General features: G+C 38.3%; 1 protein-coding gene across 1 annotated transcript; it reads right to left on the reverse strand.

Annotated features, from left to right (window-relative positions):
- Positions 1–5903: 5903 nt before the first annotated feature.
- On the reverse strand, positions 5904–6624 carry LOC142176053 (uncharacterized). Its single transcript, XM_075243110.1, has 2 exons — positions 6009–6624; positions 5904–5908 (listed from the first exon to the last, which is right to left on the reverse strand). The coding sequence occupies exons 1-2, from the start codon at positions 6622–6624 to the stop codon at positions 5904–5906; spliced, it is 621 nt and encodes a 206-aa protein (XP_075099211.1).
- Between the last annotated feature and the right edge of the window lie 12545 nt (positions 6625–19169).

Genomic DNA, 19169 nt, shown 5'->3' on the forward strand with positions numbered 1-19169 from the left:
CAGTGGCCTTCATTGCCCTTAACGTCCTCTGCATTATATCAATAAATACTTGAGGGTCCTCGTTTGGATCTGCCCCAGTGAATAACGGAGGGTCTAAATTAATGAAGTCACAAACCCTCGCACTAACAGACCTATCTGTATGACCAATACCTACTTCGTGATGCCGAGCCTGTGCGTCTACTAATTGGTTAATAGATTAATAGCATCTCTCATCTCCTGACCCAGTGCATCTGGCTGAGGAGCTAGACGTACAGGGACGGGCCCTGGAGTAGGTGCCCCTCGGAGCTCTTCTGGAAAGTGCAGGGTATTGAAGTCTGAGATAGAATCTCACTTTGAGACTCTCCCCGAGCCCTAGTAACTTGTGGCGCTCGACTAGTAGTCTCTCCAGCCACAGAATTTCCCTTTTGGGCGGCTGCAATCTTCGGAGGCATCGCTGAAAACGTAACATATCATTAGGAACATGAATTCTTATATCGCACGATCTGAGATAAAAAAGAGAAGATAACATCCTATATGTCTTCTAGCCTCTTGTCTATAAGTATGGTGTACAACAAACTCATAAACAAGACTCTACTAGACACGATCTATAGACAACCCTAGGACAAAACTGCTCTGATACCACTTTTGTCACGACCTAAGCTGATGGGCCGCGACGAGTGCCTGAGTCCTACCTGTCGAACACCCTTAAGCATGCGACTAAGATATAAACATATATAATATTTGTTGAATTACGAGAGTAGCATGCACGGGGAAAACCTGTCCAGAAGACATATATGCATATACGTGCGGATTATAGTGGGCGAGCCAACAAGGCGGCGATAGACAACTATATACCCAAAACTGAAAGCCGACAAGGCCACATACTATCCAACTGGACATAACTGTCTACATACCTCTAATAGAAATACAACTGTACAAAGATGGGACTAAGACACATCATACCCATATATACATGTACAAGCATATTGTACCAAAACCAAAAGCAACTCCGGATCAAGTGGAGCACGCCAGCTCTCGCTGATCAAGGACCCTAAGAAGGGGGGCCGTCAGCTTGCCTACCTCCACCTGCGGGCATGAAATGCAGGCCTCGTGAAATAGGGCATTAGTATGAAAAATGTTTTGAGTATGTAAGGTATTAAAGTTAGTACGTAAAAGACATAGATGAAACATGAAATAAAGAAATCCATCTGTAAACCTGAATAATTTTGTAAATTCTGAAACATTTATAATGTCATGCACGTGCATATAAATGTTATGTCATTAATAGGTATAGGTGTACATAATATCATCAATCCTCTGAGGGCATCCCATCATATCGTCCCGGCCACTGTGGGCAATATCATCAACTTATACCAACTGATCAGGTGGTGGTGCGTATATAACGTCGTAACCTTTTCCCATATCTTATATATATATATATATATATATATACACACACACACATATAATATATGCGTATATAACGCCATCTGGTCATGGGTTAATGTACATGTATAATAAATGCATGAAATGCATAAGAAATACATTAATAAGATTTGTCGGTATGTCATAAGATCAATATACCTTTCAGATAAACTTTATCAAATACATATTTTTCTGAGACCCGTGAATAGAAGATATAATAATAATTCACATGGGTAATCAATAATATAGACACCCCTAGGATTTCTATGAATAGAGTCATTTATGAAAGTTGTGCATTTGCTCGTTTCATTTATTTCCTACGGGTCATGCCAAAAAGAAGGAGGAATAGCCTTAACGTACCTGGAGCAGGGAAAACTCCGTATAATACTCTTGGAGAAGATTGAACCGTACTCTTATAGAACTGCAAAATTTTACGTTGCTACGATTCTAACAAATTTTCGTTGGAATTGAATTTGGAACCATAAAATTGGATGGAATTAAGCTTCTATTCTTGTAGTATTTGAACTAGGAAATGATGTATGTTTCTTGCTTTTGGATTTATGAACGTCTTTGGTTCTCTTTTGTCCAAATGAAAATGGGATAAGACTTGTAATAAGTCTTTACTTGTTAAATTCAAATAAATCTTAGATAGCCACCTAGTACTTAGAATGACTAAGAGTCATTCTCTTAGTTGGTGGCCTTTTGCCACATTTTGGGGGGGGGGGATTAATCTTTATCTCATATTTTAATAATTAACTAGGTAATGTCCCATTATCCGATAATTAACTAATTACTCGTAATTAAGAATTATCTCAAATTACCTAAAAATACTACCCATTTTTAATATACTTTTTACATTATAATACCATAGTTATATGGTACCTTGCATGGTACTAGTTCATAATTATCGGGTATTATCGCTCGACTCGTATTTTATCCCAAATTTGCCACTTTCAATGAAACTCATTTTTTTTATTCGTGTACCCTTTATCCTTCATGACACTTACGTATTGCTTGTTATAAATAGCATAAATACGTTAACCCCAAGATAATATTATCCCTGAGTCTACGTCGATTAACTGAAGACGAAACTTTAACGTACGAAAGCGTGAGATGTAACACTATAAATGAGTCGACACCTGTCTATGAGCCTCTAAAGGAACATAAGTGCTACAACATTGCCAGAACAAGGCCCCGACATACCCATGATGTCTATAACAAAAATGCCTGCCAAGCCCACGGCAAGTCCGGAGAAGGGATCTCGCCAATAACCGCAAAACTAAGCAGCCTACTGTGGTGGGAGCTGCGTCTGCCTGTCTATCAAGACCTGCAGCATGACATGCAACGTCCACAAATAAAAAAGACGCCAGTATGAATAAAGTACTAAATTTGTAAGGAAGGTAACCATAAGTACAAACAATAATCTAAGCAGGGATAGAGAATATACAACTGTAACATTTGGGTGCCTCTGAGGGCTACTGACATGAAATGCATGATACATATGTATATATACATAAACTTTTAAAACACACGCCTCTATGGGCATCATCATCATCATATCGTACTCGGCCGTAATAAGTTCGGTAAAAATGTACCCGGCCATTATAAGGCTCAATAGAATCGTACCCGGCCCCGTGGAGCTCGGTAAAACCCAACTGATCAGTGGTTGCACAATAGGTGTCGTACTCGGCCGACTATAGCGCGGCTCGGTAGAGTAAAATAGATACATATATATAATGCATGCTCGACTCATGGAATCACATTCTAAACCTTTCGGAGTGACGTAAGGTCGGTATCCTCTGTACACATTATTAAGACTAACTCTTCACTATGAATCTTATAAGAATCAGGAAGTACCAACAACATTGATAACATAAGAATAAGAGAAGCAACATCAACATCAATCGCTCCATAAGAAGGGAAACAATGTAAGTACTGCTAGCTTCTAAGAGTAGAATATCTTTGGAAGCTCGTTCATTACATTGTGTCAATCGGAGTCGTGCAAAAGAAGGAAAGGGATAGCCTCACATACCTTGTATATACTGCCCAACCTCAAGCTATGCAAATTTCACGACTCCTTAGTTTACAATAAGAGAAATGATACTATCGTTATCGTTTAGGCATCATAACTATTATGTATCGACCGCAACCTATTTTACGACGAAACAAACATCACCTCCCCTATTTATATGACTTCCCACAAGTCAAAAAAATCACCAACATCCCAAACAATATCAATAACAATCATATTGAGCCTCCCAAAACAGTCCACCAACCAACAACACTACTACCAAGCCTTTCGATATATATTTCACAAGTTCTAGCTTCAACGACTTAGCCGCAACTTGGATAATCTTAAATACATGTAGAGTAAGAGGTTCCTTATCTTTAAACAGAAAAAACAAATCCAATTTGACCTTAATTTTCCATAAAATATTCCTCCAATGTTACCACAAGAACAAGGAAGCGAAACTAGCAATCAATAAGGGTTTTTCGGCACTAGAATCAATTTATAAGACATGAAATCACCTAGAGTTGATATTAAAAACTTGAGGGAGTATTTACAGAACATAAACCATTTAAAACAACCTCCCACATGAGCTATAATAACACAAAAATGAGCAACAACAAGAAGAACAAGAAACTTACGAGCATCACGGGATTCCCGACACTTGATTTGTGTTGTTTATCCTTTGTTTGGGTCTTGGATTATGAGAGAAACTAAGATATGAATATACTGAAAAAATGACTTGAAATGGGTTGAGGCATCTTTTATATATATCCATATGTCTTAAATCGCCTATGTGGGCCCCATAGAGAGCTGCTTGGCGCAGTCTCGCGAAAACGTGAATATTTCTCTACTCCAGATCGTATCGATGAACGATTTAATGCATTGGAAACTAGACTCATAGATCTTTAATTTTGTGTGTATATTATTCCATAATTCCAAGTAAATTGGGAGAAAAGCTTAGTAATATTTGACCTAAAGGTTAAGTAAAATTATGAACCTAAGTTGCGACAACTTTTGTTGACTTTTGTTTCATAAATCGTTTGACTTCAAGACTTATGATAAGGATATTATATGATTCAAATACCTTAAAACAACACCTTTTGAGTATATTAAGCACCTATGGGTTTACCCGAAAATACAGGTTACAACATCCTTGATTTAACTTCTAATACTTGTTAACCACCCTTATACACCCTTGTATAATTGAAGACCAATAGGATTAACTTCTTATCATCTTAAATATAATCTCTTAATGGATTTATGTCAATTATCTTATGGAATTAAGTAACGTATGTGAATATGGGTTGTAACAATTTGCCCCTCCAAAACCCCACAATTCACCCTCCAAATTCCCAAGCCCTAACTCCCAATTTTCACTTCAAAATCTCACTAATTAAGTGGAAAATCTATGGAAAAACACCATTGCTAAGGATAGTTAGGCTCAAGAAACATACCTCAGTGATAAACCTCGAATTCCCCTTCAAAAATCTCTTCAAAATCTCCAAAACCCGTGTTCAAAAATGTGAAAATGAGAAGAATTCCCGAAGTCCTCTATTTATATATTCTGCCCAGCAAAACCGCACATGCGGTACAAATTGCATATCTGTGGGTCCGCATCTGCAGACCAAGCTCCACTTTTGTGGAAAATCACTTAAAATCCAGCCTTTGCTTCTACGATCAGTTGAACGCATCTGCGGTCATCGCAGGTGCGGAATCCCATCGCACTTGCGGTCCAAACATGCACTTGCGCCTATAATTCGCTTCTACAACCATCGCAGGTACGAGAACTTCATCGCACCTGTGCGTTCTGCCCAGCTCCTCCAATCTCATATCTGTGATGTCTTGCTCGCTTCTACAGGATCGCACCTACGATGAGACATCCGCGGGTGCGATTATGACAGCTGAGTTCAACTTCAGCAATCTTCCAATTTCCAAACTTGTTTGTTAATCACTCGAAATCAACCTGAGGCCCTCAGGACCTCAACCAAACATATCAACATATCCCACAACATCATACGAACTTATTCAAATCATCAAATCACCTCAAACAAACATTAAAAACACGAATTACATACGGATTCAAGCCTAATAAACTTCGAAACGTCCAATTTCTACAAACAATGACAAAACTTATCAAATCAAATCCGAATAACCTTAAATTTTGCACACAAGTCAAAAATGACACCACAAACCTACTTCAACTTCCGAAAATCCAATCCAACCCCGATATCAAAATTTCCACTGCCGACAAAAATCACCAAAATTTCAACGTTCGCCAATTCAAGCCTAATTTCACTACGGACCTCCAAATCACATTCCGGACGCGCTCCCAAGTCCAAAATCACCTAATGGAGCTAACAGAACCATCAAAATTCAAATCCAAAATTATTTACACATAAGTTAATATCCGGTCAATATTTTCAACTTAAACCTTCTCCTAAAAGACTAAGTATCTCAACTCACCCTAAAATCACTCCGGACGAACCAACTAATCTGGTAAGTTAAAATACAATTGAAGAGCATAGAAAAAGCAGGAAATAGGGAGAACAGAGCTATAACTCTTGAAACGACCGGTCGGGTCGTGACATGTTACCTAGAGTGGCTGGACAATTACAAATTGTAATAGGAAGAAACTTAGCACTATTACATATTCCACGCTTGTTCTTGTTTAATTCTGGCTCAACAAAAAAGGGTGGACAAGCATGATAAAAATACTTAGTAGGGGAGAAGTTTTTAACAACTTCCTTAGCTAATAGGTGTGCTACTTCATTTCCTTCTCTCAAGTTATGTCTCAGAGTTGGGAGCTTCAACTGGTGCATTAACAACCTGCATTCAAGAATAATATTAGAAAGATATTGATTGTCTTCATATAAGAGCTTGATGATTTCCGTAGGGTCTGTTTCAATTTTCATTTTGAGGAAATTCATCTCTCTTGCAATCCTCAAACCTTCATGTAAAGCCATTAATTCAGCATGCGTGGATGATGTTGCATGGCCTAATTTATGAAAACCAATGATCCAGTTTCCATTATTATTTCTGAATACTCCACCTAGACCAGTTGTCATAGTGTTTTGTGAATAGGCACCATCTATGTTTAATTTAACCGTACCAGGTGGTGGCTTATCCCACTTAATCCCAATCTTGATCTTATGAATTTTGAAAGGGTTTTTCCGTAAAGAAATTAAATTCCCAGGCTTGGTGAATAACATTTTTGGGCCTCAAGGTCAAGATCAAGGTTGTTGAAATTGTTGTTATTCCTATTGTTTTCAAATGTTCTAGATGGAGAAAGGAAATATGATCTCCCAACCTGTAGAATGGTTAGTATTCTGAATGAAAATCTCTTTTAGGCTAATAAGCTAGTGAGTGTTATTATCCAAAGGTTGAGTCAGAATGCCCATATTGTTCCAAAAGTGCTTTGTAGCTGGGTAGTGCAGAATGATATATTGGATATCCTCCACATTCTCCTTGCAGATCGTGCACCTTGTATCAATATTAATGTCGATATGTACTAATAAGGCTCGATAAGGAATACGATTATGCATGTATTTCTAGAGGAAGAATGTGATTTTATTAGGGCAGCGGAGGTCTCAAATCCAGCTAAACGAGATATTTGTTGTTTTATTAGAAACTAAAAGCATGTAGCAAGATTTGTAGAAAATAAACCATTTGAGTTTGGGTTCCAACTGATAATGTCTTTATTAAGAGCTTTACTAGGTAAAGGTGTTGAAGCAATCTTATTCATAATAGTGGAGGGGAGATATTCCACTCATCTTTCTTAATAAGGTTTTTAATGGAAAGATTTTGATCATCCTTACTAGGAGGGCCATATATGAAATTTTTGAGGGTGTTTGGGTTGTAAATCCATTTGGAGGACCAGATATTAATTTTGGAGTTTGTACAAGGGTGTCATAATATACCTTCGTTGCAAACTTTTCAGCCTATAAGGATAGCCTTCTAAATGAAAGAGGTGTTAATAGTAGACTTTTTTCGGGCATACTTTATAGAAATGAGTTGTGCCCAAGGTGTAGTAGGGTTTTGCAAGAGTCTTTAGGTGAGTCTTGTTAGCAAGACCATGTTTTTAGATGCGGCTGAGCGTACCAAGACCACCCTCATCTTTTTCCCTTGTAACCATTTGCCAATTAACAAGATGTAATTTTCTAGAAGAGTTAGTGGATCCTAAAATAAAATCTCTTTGTATTTTATCTATTTGTTTAAGGATTTTATTAGGGAGTAATGTGTATTGCATGGAATGAATAGGAATGACACTTAAGGTACTTGTGGCCAATGTTGTCCTTCCAGTCATATTTAAGAAAGAACATTTCCAATGGGACAGTAAAACATCTCTTTTCCTGGAAAGTTAGTCTTTTCATGAGAGGAATTGATGTTCTAAACCTTCTCCCTCCCTTCTATTGATTAAAAAACTCTTACAAATTCAAAAAGTCGCCCTTCCTTCCAGTCGAATTATGAAAGCAAAGCCAAGAGGCGTGGCATCGGTCTTCTTGTTCCATGAGTAAAAGGTCCGGAATGACCTATTTTCATGTCTAAATTGGGAGTTTAGGGGCTCTGTAGGGTCTCCATCTATAGGGTACGCAATTTATCTAACACTAATTGAAAATCTATAGGTTTTGGAGGGTGATTTAGGATTGGGAAGCCAAGATATTTACCAAACTCATAACTAGACTTTATGCCAAAAAAGTTTGTGAAGTAAGAGGTAATTTCCTTGTGACAATTTTTTTGGGAAGATAACTTTTAGTTTTGAGTAATTTATGGAAAACCCAAATTCATGAAAAAAAAAGTTCCATGCATGATTTTATGCATTGAACCGTTTTTTGGTTAGCCTTTCCCATTAGAGTAATATCATTCATGAATATAACATGAGAGATAGATGGACCTTTCTGGTTTGTTTTAGTAGGATCCCACCTTAAAATGTCTACTTGATGGTTTATGCGCCTTGATAGTAGCTTAGGGCAAGGGATGAAGACATATGGAGATATAGGATCCCCTGACGTATACCCCAATTGGGACTGAAGAAAATTGTTTTAGAACCATTTACCAGGATCTCCATAGAGCTTGTACTAATATAATGCATAATTAATTTGGTCATTTTTTGGGTAAATTTGAAAAATCTTAGAGTTCTATATACAAAAGACCATTCCAGTCTATCAAAAGCCTTCTCTAGGTCTATTTTAATTAACATATCGAAGTTGAAATATCTTGACCTATGGAGGTTATTCATGATTTCCTGGATAATAATGGCGTTGGCACTAGCTCTTCTGTTCTTTATGGAACTGGATTGAAGAGGACTAACGAGGTAAAGGAGGAATGGTTTGATCCTATTAGCTACAATTTTTAGTAATAATTTTATAAGAAGTATTACATAGACCAATATGTCTGGAACTTTTGAGATTATTAGCATTAGAAAATTTCGGTATGAGGCACATAAAGGTTTTATTTATACCTATTATCAAAGTTTCAGTTTCAAACACCCTATGACAATAATTAGTAACAAAGTCATTAATAATGTGCCAATATTTTTGGTAGAAGAAGGGATGTATACCAACTAGACCTGGTGCTTTAAAAGGTCTAAAAGGAAAAATAGCCTTAGTAATTTCTATATTTGATATAGGCATATCAAGGCTAGTTAAATCAACAGTGGTATGACATGAGGGGACTTTCAAGATGGCATTTTTATGGGTGATGGATTTGGAGGTTTTAAAGGCATTTTGAAAGTAAGTGAGGGTATGATCTAGGATTAATTTGGGGTCAGAAATCCAATCACCATTGTCATTTGCATAATACATAATAGCATTATGACATTTACTATTGGAGGCCATTATGTGGTAGAATTTTGTGTTTGCATTACCATCATTAAGTGTAACGACCCGACCGGTCATTTTGAGCTTTTGAACTTTGCTCGCCAGTTCTTGGGCATGACTTTCCCCATGTGATGTATTATGATTTATGTAAATCGTTGATTTTGGGTTTCAGGGTAATCAGAATGAATTTGACAGTTTGAAGCTTGAAATTTGAAAGGTTTGACCAAGATTTGACTTGTTGGTATATGATCTTGGATCGAAATTTTTATGATTTGGTTAGCTCTATTAGGTGATTTGGTACTGAGGATCATGATCGGAATGCATTTTGGGGTCCTTGGAAGGTTTAGGCTTGAATTGGCAAAATTGAGATTTTGGCAATTTTCGGTTGATAGGTGAGATTTTGATATAGGGGTCGGAATAGAATTTCGGAAGTTGCAGTAGTTCCATTGTGGCATTTGGGATGTGTGTGCAAAATTTCAGGTTATTCAGATGTGGTTTGGTATACTTTCTGATCGAAAGCGTAATCGGAAGATTTTAGAAGCTTCAGCTTGAATCTAATGTATTTTGGGTGATTCGATGTTGTTTGAGGTGTTTTGAAAACTGGTACAAGTTTGAATGGTGGTATGTGACTTGTTTGTGCTTTTTGTTGAGGTTTTGGGGGCCTCGAGGTGATTCCGGATGGGTGACGGAAGAATTGGAATTGAGTTTTTGCAGCTGAAGCATTTGGTTTCTGTCATAACCGCACCTGTGGTTGGGAGGCCGCAGGTGCGATGATCGCAGAAGTGAAAGGCAGCCAAAGATGCGGCCAAGTTGAAGTCCTTCAGGAACCGTAGAAGCGGTGTCGTGGGCGCACACGCGGTAGCGCGGGTGCGAGTTTTTAATCGCAGATGCGGAAATTGGCAACTTAATGAAAACTGCAGATGCGGTGGATTTGGTCGCAGAAGCGATACCGCAGAAGCGAAAACTGGACCGCAGGTGCGAAAATGGCTGGGTCAGAAAGTATATAATCTTCATTAGCGAATTTTTGCTAAGTTCTCAATTTTTGAAGAAGGGAAGCGAGCTAGGGTAGTGAATTCAAGGGAAAATTGAATAGAATCAGTTGGGTAAGTTCCCTGAGCTTTATTACTCATGTTTATGATCATTTTTCCATTGTTTAATCATGGTATTAGTGGAAATTGAGGGATTAGGGCCTGAGATTAAGAGACCTTTGAGTGGGGATTTGAGGGGTCATCTGAGGTCCGATTTTGATGTTGTTGATATGTATAGACTCGTGGGAGGACGAGGATTCTATTGATGTTAATTTTATCGGTTTCTGAGACGTGGGACCAGGGGCCGGGTTAGAGCAATTTTGGAATTTTTGATGTAGATTTGATATTTTCGAGTGGGCTTTGTTCCCTTCGCACATTTTAATGGTTATGTGCTGATTGTGGCTAGATTTGGAGCATCTGGATGTCAATTCGTGAGGGCAAAGACATCACAAGCTAGAGTTTGGATCGGATCGAGGTGAGTAATGATTTTAAATATTGTCCTGAGGGTATGAAACCCCGGATTTGCACATCGTTCTGTTATATTAAGGTGACACACACGCTAGATGACGAGCGTGGGGTCGTGCACTGTTGGGGATTGTGACTTAGTCCATCCCGAATGACTGTTTTACCGTGTATTTGATTGAAAACTATTTGCTATCATCATGTTTTGGACTGAATGCCATATTTGGGCCTCACGCCAACTATATTTGAACCCTTAAGGGATTTTTATTGATATTTCCTCAATATTTTGACTTTATACTTGAACTCAGTCATGCTAAATTCTACTATTTTCATAACTCAGTCGTATTTACTTCGTTTTGATATTTTAAATGATCTCTTGGGCTGAGCATCATGTTTTACTATTGCCCGGGTGGCTTGTGAGAATTTTGACTAAATAAGGTCGAGGGCCTATGTTATAAGGAAACCAAAGACCTGAGATTTGAATGCCACGAGGTGGCTTGTTGATATGAGGCCGAGAGCCTAATGATGATGCCACAAGATGGCTTGATATTGCGCTTGGGCCGTAAGGGGCCCCTCCAGGAGTCTGCACACCCCCAGTGAGCGCGGATACCCATTGTGATATGAGAGATAGCCCGAGGGGCTGGTTTTGTTTCTGAGATATTGCCCGAGGGGCGGATTTGTTGACATTGTGCCCGTGGGGCGATCCTTTATGTGTTTATCTTTCCTATTTGCCTGTCATTGCTTGCTTAATTGTTAAGAAGGCATTTTATGAAGTTTAAACTGAACTCAGTGATTTTACACATCTTTACTGCTTCGCCATTTTTACTAGCTTTTACTGCTTCATTATATCCTGTTATGTGCCTTACGTGATTTCTTACTTCTCAGCCTATATTTATGATTATTACTCACTGAGTTGGAGTATTCACTTTAATCTCTTCACCTTGTGTGCAGATTTAGGCGTGCAGATCCTGCATGTGAGGGTTGAAAGCTCCCGGTAGATATCGGAGTTCACGAGGTAGCTACCCAGCGTCCGCAGCCCCGTGCTTCTCCCCCTTTTTCTCCTTTCTTTCTCTTTCAGTGATTCTGTAATAGCTTTGTAGACATTTCAGACTTGTATTAAATTGATAGATGCTCATGACTGGTGACACCCCGGTATTGAGCTTTGTTGGGTTTTAGTTTCTCAAACTGTAATCAAATTGTTTAATTGATTAAAATTGAAATGGGAAAGTGTCCGCCGGTCGTGTCTTCATGAGAGGCGCTATCACAACCGAGTCTGGGTTTAGAGTCGTGACATTAAGCCAAGTAATTCTAGAGCGAAGTTTCCAGAAATCTTGTTCCATTTTAATAATGTTATTGTATTTAAGCTGTAATCTAGATTCTAAGTCTTGTATGAAAAAACTCATTTGATATGATAGAGAAGATTGAATTCCATTTAGATGAGCTAAAATCCTTTTTTTTTCTTTTCAAATATATCTCCAAACGTTTTTTTTTCCACTTATCACAACATCTTTAAAGAATTTTTGAGCACTAACAATGTCATTACTATTCCAGCATTACTTAACAATGTTGTTGAAGTCAGGGTGTCTACGCCATATAGACTCCCATCTAAATGGTTTACCACTATAATTCACACTTTTCGGGATAAATTTGATTAGGAAGGGATTATAGTCAGAATGTGTTTTAGGAAGGTGTGTAACAACAATCTTAGGAAATAAAGACAATCAATCGTTATTAACAAAAATTCTATCAAGCCTTTCCATAATTAAGCCACTTGATTTTTTTCTATGATTAGACCAAGTATATTTGCATCCCTTATATCATAAATCCATAAGATTACAATTGTTAATACTATTCCATAAGGAATTACTACGCCTACGATTAATGGGGTTCCATCCAAATTTGTCATATGCACTAAAAGTATCGTTAAAATCACTTTCTAATGAACAAGGACCCTTATAGTTACTATGAATATTTTTTATATTATTCTATAAATCACGTCTTTTATAGTAATTACATAGATAGAGGAAAAAAGCCAAGTAGTTTGAGTAGGAAGTACCTCAATAGTGGCGTGGATTTCCTAGTTCCTCCTAACAAAGTTGTGAAATTTCACAATGCTAGAATCTCACAAGATGACCATACCACCAGCTTGTCCTTCAGAAGAAACCTCAATCATCTCAGAAAATACAAAGTAATTTAAGAGAGAATATGATTTTTCATTCGAGTTTCCAACAGTGTCACCATGCATGTCTTATGATCCTGTGGAGGCTTAATGTCCATTGAGCATTTGTATAGAGCCGGGGGCAACTGAGAATAAACCTTTTCTCGTGTACCTCCCTGAAGAAATATATCTTTACTTCGTTTAGGCTTGAAAATTCTATTATTTCCTCTTATCCTAGCAAGTTCATCTCTTCTGCATTCTCCGCTTGGTGGTCTTCTAGTTTTGGCACATTGGGATGGTGTCCTGGAGGTAGTGCATGGTTCACTGGTGGTGTTGCATAGGCTTGATTTTGCACATGGTCTTGAGATGCAGCCCTTGGCATGAAGATTGGATTCATGTTCGAGATTTCCTCTGGTGAAAAAGGAGAGATCCATTGACATATTTTATGATTGTAGAGGGTTGAAATGTGGAGGCAGGTTCCAATGGTTCCTCATTGCCTAGGCTTGGATTGCATTCATTGCAGGGGCTAGTGGGTGGATAATGTTGTTCAACCATACATGGTTGAGGTAGTTGCTCATGCCTATGTGCATCCCCTCGGATACTAGCTGGGCCAAGAAGTGTAAGTTTTGGAGAATGATTACCATCTCCTGGCCATCCAGGATCATGTTGAATGATATTGCATGGCCTATTAGAGCTTACTCTATCCAGGACAATAGTTGATGATCTTGAGGTAGGGGTGGTTGAATGAAGAAGATCATTTGGTTTCTTGTCTGAGTGTTCAAGTTTGGTGGAGGATTGGCCATTGTGTGTGCTCGTTGGTGTCTTAGGATTTGGACAAGTTTGAATCGTCTCCATTGGGATATTGGTATTCTTGGCATAGTTATTGTCGGAGTATTGTTTTATATTATCTATAGGGCTAAGTTAATGGAAGGGGAAGGATTTTGAGAAGTAGGTTTAGATAGGGTAGTAATGATTGGATCTATTTAAATGTTTTGGCAGCTTGTGGAAGATGAAATATTAAACGGATTTGGAGTATTGATAGGGTTAGGCATGTGTTGTTCTTCATTGGCCATTTCTGCATCCAAAATGTTATTGTGCGATAGGTGTTGTGGGACACTATCTTCATCCATGCAACTAATATTATTGTTTTTGAAGATATTATGGGGGTTAATTCGAGGGTTTAGAGGGTCTTTTGTACACTGTTGGTGAGTATTATGAGAGGTACTAGTAATGTTATTTTCATCAGTAGATAGCTTAGATAATTGCATGTTAGTTAAGCTAGCCTCCTTCATAGAGGACACGTAGTCATTAGTCTAGTTCTTTGAAGCCACGTTAGAAGTTTTATATCCTAAAATCATTTTTGAATTTCTGATTTCATTTTTATCCAATTCCATAGGCGAATTCTCCAAAGCAACAAATTTGTTTTCCTTGGTAACGCGTTCTTTTGTAGAAAGATCATTATCATTAGTGATGATCTTTGTTTTGAAATTGTTATGGTTGCTAGGGGAATTATAACTGGTATTAGGATATTGAGAGGATATCTTACCCGGTATTTCATGTGGTAGTTTATTGATTATACCTGGCTTTTGGATTGTCTTGTTCCCCCTCCCATTGGCTCTCTTTTTTTTTTGGTAAAGTTAACCGTCTGCCATACTTCTCCACTGGATTCTTGGGCATTGGTGCCTTTATTTGGTTGGGGAGATGTATTGTTTGGCAATGTAGATGGAACAGTTGACATGGCCTTTATGATTTGGCATTTTAAAGCTATATGACCTAGCTTCCCACAATTTTTACATAAGAATTTCTCAGCCTCATATTGTACATATTGCTTGTGATTTCCAATATAGATAAAAGGAATAACCGGCTCCTCCAGCGGCAATTTTATACACATTCTTGCATAACGACCCCTTAGAGTAGAGGATGTACAAGCATCTATTTTTAATAATTTTCCAATGGTATCACCAATTTTCTCTAGTATAATACCATCGTAGAACTCGGTTGGCAATTGTGGTAAGCGAACCCAAACTGTTGTTAGTGAATTAACAACTTCCGTTGCTACAAAATTTGGTTTCAACTTTTGGACTGAAAGGAAGTAACCAAATATAAACGACGGACCATAATGTAGTACCTTAAACATATGTTCCTCACAATTAAATTTAGTAATATAATAGTCTGCCCCTAGATCAATTAAAGGGAAGTTCTCTAGAAGTTTTCAAATTTCTTGTACTTTCGTTTTAAGAATATGGTGTTGAATTCTTTTACCATGAAGTTTGATAATGACTGAAAATTTTCATTGCTGATAGATGCGCTCTTGTTCTTCCAATGAAAGATGGATTCGGTGACCCCCAGTAGAACTTATATTAGAGGATGGCAGACTTGATCCTTGTGCTAGTGATGGATAACCACCAAAAGAAGGGGTGTGAACATTAATTAGTGTAACATGCTCGCCCGCTATTAATTTATCTTTGAAACATGGACTGGGCTTACAAGGATTTGTGTTAGTATATTTAGGATCTATATCAGGTGGTTTGGGAGGGATTTGATATAATCGCCTTGAATTGACCATAGCTACTGAAATAGGTTAGGGCAAGTGTAGAGGACTTTTCTTATTTAGTGAAAGGCAGGAGAAATTTCTAGAGAAAGAATTTATCCCTCCCCCCTTAAGATACTACTAACTTAATGGTCTTAGATATTATGTAGCATTAAATACGTTTTCGAAGAAGTAATTAACTTATTTTTAATTATAATTATAGTTTGGTTAACATGGAGCATAAACGGGGGAAATCGAAAGAAATGAAAAAGAAAGGAATTGAAAGTACTCGTAAAGTGTTTTAAATATGATACTCTTAGATTTAAGTGGAGTTCATAGTGAAGGACTTAAATTAAATAATATGATATTCCAAATCAAAGATCTAAATATTTGAGAAATAAAGAAATGATTCTCTATAAATATAAGAAAATAATAAAATTATTATTTCTAAATATTAAAAAAATAATTAAATGACTAAACTAATTAAATGACTATTCCTATATATGATTATTTCTAGATATTAGGAAAATAACTAAATGGCTCGAGTTTTAATGGGTAAAAAGACGAACGATATTTCGCTTCTGTCACGATCTGGATTTCCCACCCTCGGGAGTCGTGATGACGCCTACTAATGAAAGCTAGTCAAGCCAAATGTTTGAACAAATTAACTTTTTCTCATTTTAACTCTTTAACAATTATGAAACAAAAGCTTATAAACAGCGAAATTTAAACAAGCGGAAGGCATAATAAAATCATTTAAATAATTCCAATATCATTTCTTAAACAAAATTATCCAAGACTGGTGTCACGTTTCACAGACGATCTAGAATTACTACAAACAAGGTCTGAAAAATAGATAATACACTGCTTCTAAAATATGTAAAAGAAACAGAATGAAGGGGTAGAGGAAGACGCTAGGGCTTGCGGATGCCTGCAAGACTACCTCGGAATCTTCTACTGGACTGAAGGCAGCCACCTAAGCTAAGGTACGAATGCTGCTGCTCCAGGATTTGCACACAGTGCAGAGTGTAGTATCAGCACAACCACCCCATGTGCTGGTAAGTGCCTAGCCTAATCCCGGCGAAGTAGTGACGAGGCTAGGACCAGACTACCAAATAAACCTGTGCAGTTATATCATATATAGCGGAAAATAAAACAGAATTATACAATTAAGGATGGGAGGGGGATATGTTGCGGGGGAATATCATTTACCAACAGTAACTCAGAAGAATAAAGAAACTATAACCAATCAATAACCACTTTTATCATTTATTGTTGCGGCGCGCAACCCGATCCAAATGATAAAAACATTGTTGCGGCGTGCAATCTGATCCATGTCATTTATCACTGTTGCGGCATGCAACTCGATCCATATCATTTATCACTGTTGCGGCGTGCAACCCGATCCAATTATAATGTTGTTACGGCGTGCAACCCGATCCAAATATAATATCGTTCCGGCGTGCAACTCAATCCAAATATAATATTGTTGTGGCATGCAACACGATCTCAATATACAATCCAACACCAATCACAAGAAAAGAGTCCCGGTAAGGGAACAATAAGGAAACAACACTATCCCGGTAAGGGAATCGACAATATAAGTAAATACGTCCCGGTAAGGGAGTCAGCTATAACCAAACTTGTTCCAACATTTAACTTCACAAGAGAAACCTCATTTAGCACCAATACTCAACCATAAGCAACTTCCACGAGAATAATCATAATTCTTTCCCAACACAGAAAATCAACAACTTAGGCATTCGTTGTACTTATTAAGAACACAACGATTTCAATTTAAGACTTACGGGCATGCTTGACACCAATGTATAGATACTCGTCACCATGCCTATACGTCGTACTCAACAAATAATACATAGCAAATAGGACACAACTCCTAATCCCTCAAGCTAAGGTTAGACCAAACACTTACCTCGATGCAACGAACACAATTCAGGGCATCTTTGCATTTGCGAAATTGCTTTTGCAATAAAGTCGGCGCATTTGTGACCTAAGGCAGCCCAGGCCATTTCTCGCATTTGCGACACATTGCTCACATTTGCGAGCCAATGCGAAGCCTGCAGGCCTGCAACATACCAGCAAATTCCTAAATGCAAATTTTACTCTGTGGCCTATCCAAAACTCATGCGAGCCCTCGAGGCTCCAAACCAAACATGCACACCAACTTAAAAACATCATACGGACTTGCTCGTGCATTCAAATCACCAAAATAACATCAACAATAATGAATTTAGCATCAACATTATGAAATTACTTAAGAACATCAAATTTTCCAATTTTCTCAAATAAGGTCCAATTCATGTCATTTCAAGTCCGTTTCTTACCAAATTACACAAACTCAACCTAAATCACATATAAGACCTGTACCGGGCTCCAAAACCATAATGCGGGCCCGATACCGTCAAATTTCAAACACATTTCATTTTCAAACACTCATAAATATTCCAGAAAATAATTTTCTTTAAGAAATTCATTTTTTGGGTTTGGGAACTCGAAATTTGATTCCGGGCATACGCCCAAGTCCCATATTTTCTTACGGACCCTTCGAAGCCGTCAAATCATTGGTCTGGGTCCGTTTACCCAAAATATTGACTAAAGTCAACTTAAATTTATTTTAAAGGCAAAATTTATTATTTTTCACAGATTTTTACATAATGGCTTTCCGGCTACGCGCTCGGACTGTGCACGTAAATCGAGGTGAGAGAGAAAGAGGTTTTTAAGGCCTTAAAACACAGGGTTATCACATTCTCCACCTCTAAAACAATTGTTCGTCCTTGAACGGACATAAGAAGGAAGTACATGAGTCGGGAAAAAGATGGGGATAACGGCTCAGCATATCGGACTCAGACACTCAGGTCGATACCTTAACAGGCTGACCTCTCCACTGAACACGAACAGAAGGGAAACTCTTCGATCTCAACTGATGAACCTGCCGGTCTAGAATAGCTACCGGCTCCTCCTCATAAGACAAGTCCTTGTCCAACTAGACAGTGCTGAAATTTAATACGTGGGATGGATCGCCGTGATATTTTCAGAGCATGGATACATGAAACACTGGATGCACGGCTGATAAGCTCGGCGGCAACACAAGTCTGTAAGCCACCTCTTCCATTTGATCAAGAATCTCAAACGGGCCAATGAACCTAGGGCTAAGCTTGCCCTTCTTCCCAAATCCCATCACGCCCTTCATAGGCGACACCCGAAGCAATACCCGCTCACCGACAATGAAAGCCAAATCACTAACCTTACGGTCGGCATAACTCTTTTGCCTGGACTGAGCTGTACGGAGCCTATCCTGAATAATCCTGACCTTGTCCAAGGTATCCTATATTAGATCCGTACCCAACAACCGAGCCTCTCCTGGCTCAAACCATCCAACTGGCGACCGATACCGCCTACCATACAAAGCCTCATAAGGAGCCATCGGGATACTCAACTAGTAGCTGTTGTTGTAGGCAAACTCTGCTAAAGGCAAAAATTGATCCCACGAGCCTCCAAATCAATTACACAAGCTCGGAGCATATCCTCCAAAATCTGAATGGTCTGCTCAAACTGCCCATCTGTCTGAGGATGAAACATTGTACTCAACTCAACCGGTGTGCCCAACTCTCGCTGAACTACTCTCCAAAAATGTGAGGTAAACTGTGTACCTCGATCAGAATTGATAGACACGGGCACACCATGAAGACGAATAATATCCCGGATATAGATCTCGGCTAACCTCTCAGAAGAATAGGAG

This window comes from Nicotiana tabacum, chromosome 22, assembly GCF_000715075.1.
Source record: "Nicotiana tabacum cultivar K326 chromosome 22, ASM71507v2, whole genome shotgun sequence".
NCBI lineage: Eukaryota > Viridiplantae > Streptophyta > Magnoliopsida > Solanales > Solanaceae > Nicotiana > Nicotiana tabacum.